We start from the raw sequence: 10348 nt of genomic DNA, 5'->3' as shown, positions 1-10348 counted from the left end.
TTTTTAATATATATATATATATATATATATAACCTGCTCTCGTGGTTGTGTTTTTATTTTGTCGACAGTTTTACTCAGACACGTCTCAATTCAGTACTATACTGTTTTATGCACGAAATGCATAATTCCCAGCTCATTCTAAAACGATTCCAACATTGTCTTGTAAGTCAGTACCCGTTCTGTAACTAGACTGTATTGAATTAGCTGGCTCTCAGATCCCCAGTACAGCATTGAGTTCTCTATACTAGACTGTATTGAATTAGCTGGCTCTCAGATCCCCAGTACAGCACTGAGTTCTCTATACTAGACTGTATTGAATTAGCTGGCTCTCAGATCCCCAGTACAGCACTGAGTTCTCTATACTAGACTGTATTGAATTAGCTGGCTCTCAGATCCCCAGTACAGCACTGAGTTCTCTATACTAGACTGTATTGAATTAGCTGGCTCTCAGATCCCCAGTACAGCACTGAGTTCTCTATACTAGACTGTATTGAATTAGCTGCTCTCAGATCCCCAGTACAGCACTGAGTTATCTATACTAGACTGTATTGAATTAGCTGGCTCTCAGATCTCCAGTACAGCACTGAGTTCTCTATACTAGACTGTATTGAATTAGCTGGCTCTCAGATCCCCAGTGCATCACTGAGTTCTCTATACTAGACTGTATTGAATTAGCTGCTCTCAGATCCCCAGTACAGCACTGAGCTCTCTATACTAGACTGTATTGAATTAGCTGGCTCTCAGATCCCCAGTACAGCACTGAGCTCTCTATACTAGACTGTATTGAATTAGCTGCTCTCAGATCCCCAGTACAGCACTGAGTTATCTATACTAGACTGTATTGAATTAGCTGGCTCTCAGATCTCCAGTGCAGCACTGAGTTCTCTACACTAGACTGTATTGAATTAGCTGGCTCTCAGATCTCCAGTACAGCACTGAGTTCTCTATACTAGACTGTATTGAATTAGCTGGCTCTCAGATCCCCAGTACAGCACTGAGTTCTCTATACTAGACTGTATTGAATTAGCTGGCTCTCAGATCCCCAGTACAGCACTGAGTTCTCTATACTAGACTGTATTGAATTAGCTGACTCTCAGATCCCCAGTACAGCACTGAGTTCTCTATACTAGACTGTATTGAATTAGCTTGCTCTCAGATCCCCAGTACAGCACTGAGTTCTCTATACTAGACTGTATTGAATTAGCTGGCTCTCAGGTCTCCAGTACAGCACTGAGTTCTCTAAACTAGACTGTATTGAATTAGCTTGCTCTCAGATCCCCAGTACAGCACTGAGTTCTCTATACTAGACTGTATTGAATTAGCTGGCTCTCAGGTCTCCAGTACAGCACTGAGTTCTCTAAACTAGACTGTATTGAATTAGCTGGCTCTCAGATCCCCAGTGCAGCACTGAGTTCTCTATACTAGACTGTATTGAATTAGCTGGCTCTCAGATCCCCAGTACAGCACTGAGTTCTCTATACTAGACTGTATTGAATTAGCTGGCTCTCAGATCCCCAGTACAGCACTGAGTTATCTATACTAGACTGTATTGAATTAGCTGACTCTCAGATCTCCAGTACAGCACTGAGTTCTCTATACTAGACTGTATTGAATTAGCTGCTCTCAGATCCCCAGTACAGCACTGAGTTCTCTAAACTAGACTGTATTGAATTAGCTGCTCTCAGATCTCCAGTACAGCACTGAGTTCTCTATACTAGACTGTTTTGAATTAGCTGGCTCTCAGGTCTCCAGTACAGCACTGAGTTCTCTATACTAGACTGTATTGAATTAGCTGGCTCTCAGGTCTCCAGTACAGCACTGAGTTCTCTATACTAGACTGTATTGAATTAGCTGCTCTCAGATTCCCAGTACAGCACTTTCTCTATACTAGACTGTATTGAATTAGCTGGCTCTCAGATCCACAGCACTGAGTTCTCTATACTAGACTGTATTGAATTAGCTGGCTCTCAGATCTCCAGTACAGCACTGAGTTCTCTGCACTAGACTGTATTGAATTAACTGGCTCTCAGATCCCCAGTACAGCACTGAGTTCTCTACACTAGACTGTATTGAATTAGCTGGCTCTCAGATCTCCAGTACAGCACTGAGTTCTCTACACTAGACTGCACCGGCGTAGATTTAGCTAGGGACGGTAGGGACATGTCCCTACCAATGTCAAGGGACCGTTGAATTGTCCCTACCAATAATTTTGATAAATCTGAAACGTCTTTTGTCATGTTATTTTATCCGCTCCACAAAGGGTTAACTCTCTCAAGATCCCCTCGTTGCTCCTCCCTCCTCCAAAAAACAAACAAAAAAAACCCCGCTAATTTGATTGGCTTAGGCACTATGTTCTCAACCTGGGATTTGTAGGTGTTTGGTGGGGTTTTGGGGTGTAATCAGCAGACAAGAAAACTACAAATTCCATAATGCATCACTGTAACACGGACTCAGTGCGCGGCTGACGTCAGGGACCAAGCAGAGTGTTCTGTTTTTATTGAGGCGCGAAAGTGAACAAGGACTCGGGAGTTAAAGGTGATTCTCTGGGTTTAAAATAAGGAACATTCTAGTCAATCTTAAACGGTGTATATTGTGCCACATTTTTCACATTTATTTTAAAAAATAAGAACAAATGTACTCAGTTAAATTCTATATTTAGTTTGTGTTTGTTGGTTAATGCGTTGTCACATTATTTCAATCCTCCTCCTTCCTCCCTTTGTAACTAACTTACTCCTTGCTTGATATTTTTGTATCGTGTGTGTAAAAAGCGAACACGAACATATATTTGATTGAATGGACAGTGTGACTATCCAGGCGGCTAAATAAACGCTCTATATTATATAGGTAGTCATAAAAAAATATATATTAAAAAGTCAAATTAACCGGGGGGAGGAGATATAAAAATAAATTTCAGTGGGGCGTGAGTAAAAAAGGTTGAGACCCGCTGGCTTAGTCTGGACTCTGGAAAGACGCTCATCTGAAGCTGCCGCTTGCCGGTCAGGCTGATATGAGTGTGAGCCACTGACTGAATGAAAGCCAGGTGCCGGGGCTGAAGGTATTGTCAGCTCGTCAGCAACATAGTTTGAGAGAATAAACCTACCTACCTACCTAATGGGTAGGTAAGTAGGTTTATTACGTTAGCGACCCATTGCTAGCTGCTAACCCCACGTCCTTGGTGGCTAGCTAGCTTGTTTCACAGCTAATCATTATGTGTGTGTGTGTGTGTGTGTGTGTGTGAGAGAGAGAGAGAGAGAGAGAGAGTGTGAGTGTGAGTGTGAGTGTGCGTGAGCATGTTTTGATATCGTCAACCAACTAACGTTAGCGAATCACTTCAATTTGGCTTTAGGTGACTAAAGCATAATGGCAGCCAAAAAAATAAAGATGGACATAAGGAAGTTTTTTTTTTTACAAAAAGTCAAAATGTAAGTAGGAAGATGTTAATAAAGTAATAAACACAATTGATACTTATTCTCATAGCAAATGTAAAAATAATTTACTAATGAAGTTAGCAGAGTCATACTTTCTCTCTAAACAGCATGCATCAATTTATCATTTTATCAGGCGAGTGAAGCAGTGCAACCTGGTAAAAGCAGTACAGAGGCAGGTGGAGCAACAGGGTCGCAGGTGAGGTCTGTAATGGCTTAGTGATAATAAAAGTGAAAGTGTTAGACTCAGTTTTGAGATATATTATTGTTTGAGGCACATTGTGATATGATAGTAGGCTAATGCTGTACAGTAATACTGAGCAAATAAAGTTAGCATAGCCATATATTTTCTCTCTATATGGCATGCATCAATTTATTATTTTATCAGGTGAATGAAGCAATGCACCCAGGTACGAGCAGCAGCACAGACACAGGAGAGGCAGGCAGAGCACGTGAGCGTGCATGTGCTCATGCTTGTAGTGGCAGGGGTAATGGTAGCTTACAGTAAGGCTGGGATAGGTTATAATTCAGGTTATTAGTAATTCTATAGCAGGGATGTCAAACCAGCTTCCAGGAGGGACACTTTATCATAGTGTTTTAAGTGTATACCAGCCAACTTCATGTCAATCAGATTGTCCTCGATTCATTCATTTTAAGCCACCAGAAGTGACCATTTAACTGCTGTCTTCTAAAAAATGTCTTCCCGGGGGGTCACGCCCCTGAACCCCCCTAGCGACCGCGACTCCACCCCCCTAAAAAATTGTGTCCCCACCAATGTTCAAACCAAACCTACGCCCTTGCTAGACTGTATTGAATTAGCTGCTCTCAGATCCCCAGTACAGCACTGAGTTCTCTATACTAGACTGTTTTGAATTAGCTGGCTCTCAGATCCCCAGTACAGCACTGAGTTCTCTATACTAGACTGTATTGAATTAGCTGGCTCTCAGATCCCCAGTACAGCACTGAGTTCTCTATACTAGACTGTTTTGAATTAGCTGGCTCTCAGATCCCCAGTACAGCACTGAGTTCTCTATACTAGACTGTTTTGAATTAGCTGGCTCTCAGATCCCCAGTACAGCACTGAGTTCTCTACACTAGACTGTATTGAATTAGCTGGCTCTCAGATCCCCAGTACAGCACTGAGTTCTCTATACTAGACTGTTTTGAATTAGCTGGCTCTCAGATCCCCAGTACAGCACTGAGTTCTCTACACTAGACTGTATTGAATTAGCTGGCTCTCAGATCCCCAGTACAGCACTGAGTTCTCTATACTAGACTGTTTTGAATTAGCTGGCTCTCAGATCCCCAGTACAGCACTGAGTTCTCTACACTAGACTGTATTGAATTAGCTGGCTCTCAGATCTCCAGTACAGCACTGAGTTCTCTACACTAGACTGTACTGAATTAGCTGGCTCTCAGATCCCCAGTACAGTACTGAGTTCTCTGCTTTACTGTATTCAATTTGTTAAGGTGACTGCAATAAACGATTCAGCCAGCAGGCGACACACTTGGCCCATTAGTGTCAACCATTACAAAAATAGACCCAATTCGTTTCACTGGTGACTTTAGCAGCCACATTCAGACTGAAACCCCTGAAATGCATGGCAGGCTAGTGAACCAGCCCGCCCACCACGTCACTGAATATCTTTAAGAAAGAGAAAAGACGACCGCTTTGTCAAATGAACCTTTATTTCATTGTCGTGGACATTGGGAAGAATCAGGTACAGAAAGTGAAGTAAATCCAAACAGCTTTATCCACCCCTAGCTGACCTCACATTAGAAAGACAAGCAGCAGAGGCGGGTTCAGCCTCTTTATAATTCATCACAGTTTGGGTGACAGTATGACTCCAGATTCACTGGGACAGTTTGTGGCGGGTTCAGCCTCTTTATAATTCATCACAGTTTGGGTGACAGTATGACTCCAGATTCACTGGGACAGTTTGTGGCGGGTTCAGCCTCTTTATATTGCATCACAGTTTGGGTGACAGTATGACTCCAGGGACAGTTTGTGGCAGTTCAGGTATTCTGATGTATTCAGGTGCATTTTAACTGTCTCTCTTTTTTCTTTAGAGATGCATGACCACCACAACTAACAGACTGCATTGTGATTTAAGAACCAAAAAACAGAGCTGTCCCAAACTGTCCAGATGAACCTGCAGGCAAATGGTCAAACTATCTTAAAAAGGAGGTGTTATAAAGGATCTGTATAGTGTGTCTGTGTCCCTGTGTGTATATGTCAGTGTGTCTGTTTGTATATGTTTGTCACATTGTGTGTGTCTGCGTTTGTGTCTGTGTGCCTGCTTGTATGGTATGCCTGTCTGATTGTGTGTGCCTGTGTGTTTCTGTGTAGGTTGGTGTGTGTGTTGTGTTTGTATAGTATGCCTGTCTGATTGTGTGTGCCTGTGTGTTTCTGTGTAGGTTGGTGTGTGTGTTGTGTTTGTATGGTATGCCTGTCTGATTGTGTGTGCCTGTGTGTTTCTGTGTAGGTTGGTGTGTGTGTTGTGTTTGTATGGTATGCCTGTCTGATTGTGTGTGCCTGTGTGTTTCTGTGTAGGTTGGTGTGTGTGTTGTGTTTGTATGGTATGCCTGTCTGATTGTGTGTGCCTGTGTGTTTCTGTGTAGGTTGGTGTGTGTGTTGTGTTTGTATGGTATGCCTGTCTGATTGTGTGTGCCTGTGTGTTTCTGTGTAGGTTGGTGTGTGTGTTGTGTTTGTATGGTATGCCTGTCTGATTGTGTGTGCCTGTGTGTTTCTGTGTAGGTTGGTGTGTGTGTTGTGTTTGTATGGTATGCCTGTCTGATTGTGTGTGCCTGTGTGTTTCTGTGTAGGTTGGTGTGTGTGTTGTGTTTGTATGGTATGCCTGTCTGATTGTGTGTGCCTGTGTGTTTCTGTGTAGGTTGGTGTGTGTTGTGTTTGAGCCTCCATTCTACTTCTTGACCTTGCCCTGTGCTGCCACAGCCTCCATTGCCTTGCGCACTGTCTCCTCGTCTCCCAGGAACTGCATGGGTTTGATGGGCTTCAGGTTTGCGTCCAGCTCATACACGATGGGGATGCCAGTGGGCAGGTTGAGCTCCATGATCGCAGCGTCAGACATGCCTGTGAGAGAGGGGGAGACAGAGTCACAAACAGGGCAGAGCATTAGAATAACACAAGAGGGTCCACCCCAGCACTCACCAGCAACAAGAGCATTGCAGCACTGCACTGGAGCACTGCACTGCAGCACTGCATCACTGCACTGGGTCTCACAGGTCATGGGACAAGGGGTGCTGAAATACTAGCCACTTGATTTGTAAATCACAGCAAAGGTAAAAAAACAAGCTTGATGAAAAGCAGAGGAAATGAATATGAGAAAAGAAAGGTCCGCTATGAAGCCACCTTGCAACATAACAACATTTCAAGTCAGAGCTAATCTGAACGATCAAACAGATACGGTGACAAAGGTCAAGAAAACATTTGAGACGTTTCAAGATCACTGAAGAAAGCGCAACTGGAGAAGTGTGTTTACTTCACTTGGATTCACGATCTTTTAGATTGTCTAGACAGGCAGAGCTGATTCCTCTCTTATACCTTTGAATTCTGCTTGCTTGTTTTGAAGTTGCTGATAAAAAAACAGATCAATCTTTCCTTCTCTTTGGAATTGAAGTGTTTGTCCCAGGCTGCTGCTAGGAGTTCTTTGTAAATCTGGTCCCTTCCTCCCTGTGCCTGCACAGACTCTGCAGCTTTGCACCCTCACTCTCAGAATGCACTGACCTTTCAGTGAAGGTCGCAGCCGCAACCCAATCTCCGCTGTGCTCTTTATTGAAGAGCTGGGTATTTATAGAGCCAGCCGTCAGCTGGGAATGTGAGGGGCTGTAAAGAACAAACCACTCCGTACTGTAACTAGCACTACTGTACAGTATAATACACGACAGGTTCATCTGTACAGCTGACCATGTCTCAAATGGTACAGGAGTGATTTATCGTGAGCACTTTGGATGGGCAAGTGGTTAAAGAAAAGGGCTTGTAACCAGGAGTTCCCCGGTTCAAATCCCACCTCAGCCACTGACTCATTGTGTGACCCTGAGCAAGTCACTTAACCTCCTTGTGCTCCGTCTTTCGGGTGAGACGTAGTTGTAAGTGACTCTGCAGCTGATGCATAGTTCACACACCCTAGTCTCTGTAAGTTGCCTTGGATAAAGGCGACTGCTAAATAAATAAATAAATAAATAAATAAATAATAATAATAATAATAATAATAATAAAATGAAAAGCACCCCTATACCATACGAGACAGGGTCTACTGTGCATACTAACTGGATATGGGGAAACTTAAAAAGAAAGTCATCATTAACTCTTTCTCCATGACCGTACACAGCATAAAAAAGATGCACAGGACTGTTGTGAAATGTGCTGGAGAGTGGCTTCATGATTTATAGTACAGCATGCGCTGCAGTATACTATTGGAAACGATCAGGTTTTTGGACAGTATATAGTATTATAAGTGGGGTTGTAGCGATGTGAATTAAGGCCCACTGTTTCAATCTATGTCCATGTTGCTTGGTGACGTTGCCATGGTTACCTACCCTCCAGGTGCTTGACGATGCCTCGCAGGCTGTTGCCATGGGCAGCGATGAGCACTCTCTTGCCCGCTTTGATCTGCGGGGCGATTTCCTCATTCCAGAAGGGTAGCGCCCGAGCGATCGTGTCCTTCAGGCTTTCACAGGTGGGCAGCTCACCTGGCTTGAGCCCTGCATAGCGCCTCTCCTGGGGGGAGGACAAACATTACATCCAATCACACACACACGTACCTCGTTCATCTGCAATCTACTGAGATTCAAGCTACCCGTTCAAGGAATCGATTCTCAAATTTGAAGCACCCAATTGTTGTACCCCTGATTTTCTCCCCAGTTTGGAGTGTCTCATTATGTTCCCTCACAGAAGCAATTCCCCACATAGCTCTTTACACCCAGGGACTTGAGAGCAGATGTCAGCTAGCTACCCGTCTCTGGAGGAGAAGGTCCAGCCCCTTCAGGTGCCTGCCTGAGCTTACCAGGCACCTGGCCAGCAGGGTGGGCTGTAGCGTGATGAGGAGTCACAGTCCCTGCAGGGTGCATCACAGCCAATGCGACGCTTCCCCTGAAATCCTGCTGTATCACCTCGAATGTTTCCATCCTCAAAGAGAACCAGCAGCGTTCAGCACACTCTGCAGAAATGGCTTGTAAATAAAACCCTCACAGACACACACCCTCGCACTGGCATTGTATCAACATTGTACCACCCTCAGTCTTAGCTCCCCCACCCACACACTCTCCCCCCCTCGGCCCCTTCCCATACCACCCTCAGTCTTAGCTTCCCCACCCACACACTCTCCCCGCCTCGGCCCCTTCCCAGAGCACCCTCAGTCTTAGCTCCCCCACCCACACACTCACCTCCCCCTTGCCCCTTCTCTCCCCTCTTCCTTCCTCATACCCTCCTGCTCACTCACCATGCTGATGTTCTGGTAATAGGGGTGCTCCTTGTCCATGGGGGGTGGTGGGATGTCGAAGGAGCGCCTCCAGATCTTGACCTGCTCCTCCCCATGCTTGGCCGCAGTCTCAGCCTTGTTGAGGCCAGTCAGACCCCCGTAGTGGCGCTCGTTCAGCCTCCAGGTGCGGATCACCGGCAGCCACATCTGGTCGGTGCCCTCCAGGATGGCCCAGAGCGTGCGTATCGCCCTCTTCAGGACGGAGGTGTAACACACGTCGAACTGGTAGCCTGCGTCCTTCAAGGCCTTGGCGCCGCGCTTGGCTTCCTCCGTGCCCTTCTCGCTGAGGTCCGCGTCGAACCAGCCGCAGAAGCGATTCTCCTGGTTCCAGCTGCTCTCCCCGTGACGCACGATCACTAGACGGTGGGCGGCTGCCATGGCTGTCTTGGCGTTCAAGCTTCAGAAGTTTCCGGAAGGATGCGAGGTTGCAGTACTACTGTTTTATCTGACAAGCAAGGAAGCCTGGTTTTAATTAAACTTCTTATCTCCTTTGATTTACTTGCTGTAATGGAAAGGAAGTCTGCATCAATCTCCCCACAATGCCTGCAACCCTCTACTGCCCTTGTGTCTCCTGAGCTGCCAGTGAGCTCACAGACAGCCCTGCCTTCCCTTATATACCGGCAATGTTAGAGCCGTCTGGGAATCCGGCCAATGAACTGCCAGCTGTAGTCTTTTAAAACTCTCTCGACCAATCGTGGACCGCCCTAGGCAGGGAAGGTCAGGGGTCTCCTGGAGGGTGAAAATAGCAACTTGACTTTTAAGCGCCGGGGAAATTGAGACCTGGGGGCAGATTACAGGAACATCCTAACTGCCCGTCCTATCTTATCTTAGAGATAGGACGTCCACAGTGTCAGTTTAGGGGGATTCGGATTACAGGATTCCTGACTCATTTTCCTATCTTAAGTTAAGATAGGAAACAGTGTATTACAGAACGCTGCTAACTCGTTTTTTTTCCTGACATTTAGGGCAAGGTGGCACTTATCCTGTCTTAGATTTGAAAAAGAAAATCCCTAGCTTGTAATGGTAATTCTTCATTTATTTTGAGTAAAATGAGACAAAGAATACATACAGAATATATATATACAGTGCTGTGAAAAAGTATTTGCCCCCTGTCTGATTTTCTGCATTTTTGCATATTTTTGACACTGAATGTTATCAGATCTTCAACCAAAACCTGATATTAGATAAAAGGGACCCTGAGTGAACAAATAACACAAACATTTGATACATATTTCATTTATTTATTAAAGAAAGTTATGCAACACCCAATGCCCCCGTGTGAAAAAGTAATCACCCCCTTAGACTCAATAACTGGTTACGCCACCTTTAGCAGCAATAACTGCAACCAAAAGCTTCCTGTAGTTATTGATTAGTCTCTCACAGCGCCGCTGAGGAATTTTGGCCCACTCCTCCATGCAGAAC

General features: G+C 45.0%; 1 protein-coding gene across 1 annotated transcript; it reads right to left on the bottom strand.

Annotated features, from left to right (window-relative positions):
- Positions 1 to 5096: 5096 nt before the first annotated feature.
- On the bottom strand, positions 5097 to 9519 carry LOC117966109 (phosphoglycerate mutase 2). Its single transcript, XM_059008638.1, has 3 exons — positions 8888 to 9519; positions 7986 to 8166; positions 5097 to 6519 (listed from the first exon to the last, which is right to left on the bottom strand). Exons 1-3 carry the CDS (start codon positions 9302 to 9304, stop codon positions 6350 to 6352), a joined length of 768 nt encoding a protein of 255 aa, XP_058864621.1. The 5' UTR covers positions 9305 to 9519; the 3' UTR covers positions 5097 to 6349.
- Between the last annotated feature and the right edge of the window lie 829 nt (positions 9520 to 10348).

This window comes from Acipenser ruthenus, chromosome 37, assembly GCF_902713425.1.
Source record: "Acipenser ruthenus chromosome 37, fAciRut3.2 maternal haplotype, whole genome shotgun sequence".
Lineage (NCBI taxonomy): Eukaryota > Metazoa > Chordata > Actinopteri > Acipenseriformes > Acipenseridae > Acipenser > Acipenser ruthenus.
This window is presented reverse-complemented; position numbering and strand designations above follow the sequence as displayed.

Excerpts from the sequence above, each read along its gene's own strand:
- LOC117966109 (XM_059008638.1), bottom strand. The coding sequence starts at position 9,304 with ATGGCAGCCGCCCACCGTCTAGTGATCGTGCGTCACGGGGAGAGCAGC. Across the intron at positions 8,167-8,887 it reads ATTACCAGAACATCAGCATG|GAGAGGCGCTATGCAGGGCT; the intron begins GTGAGTGAGCAG and ends TCCTCCCCCCAG. Across the intron at positions 6,520-7,985 it reads CATCGTCAAGCACCTGGAGG|GCATGTCTGACGCTGCGATC; the intron begins GTAGGTAACCAT and ends CCTCTCTCACAG.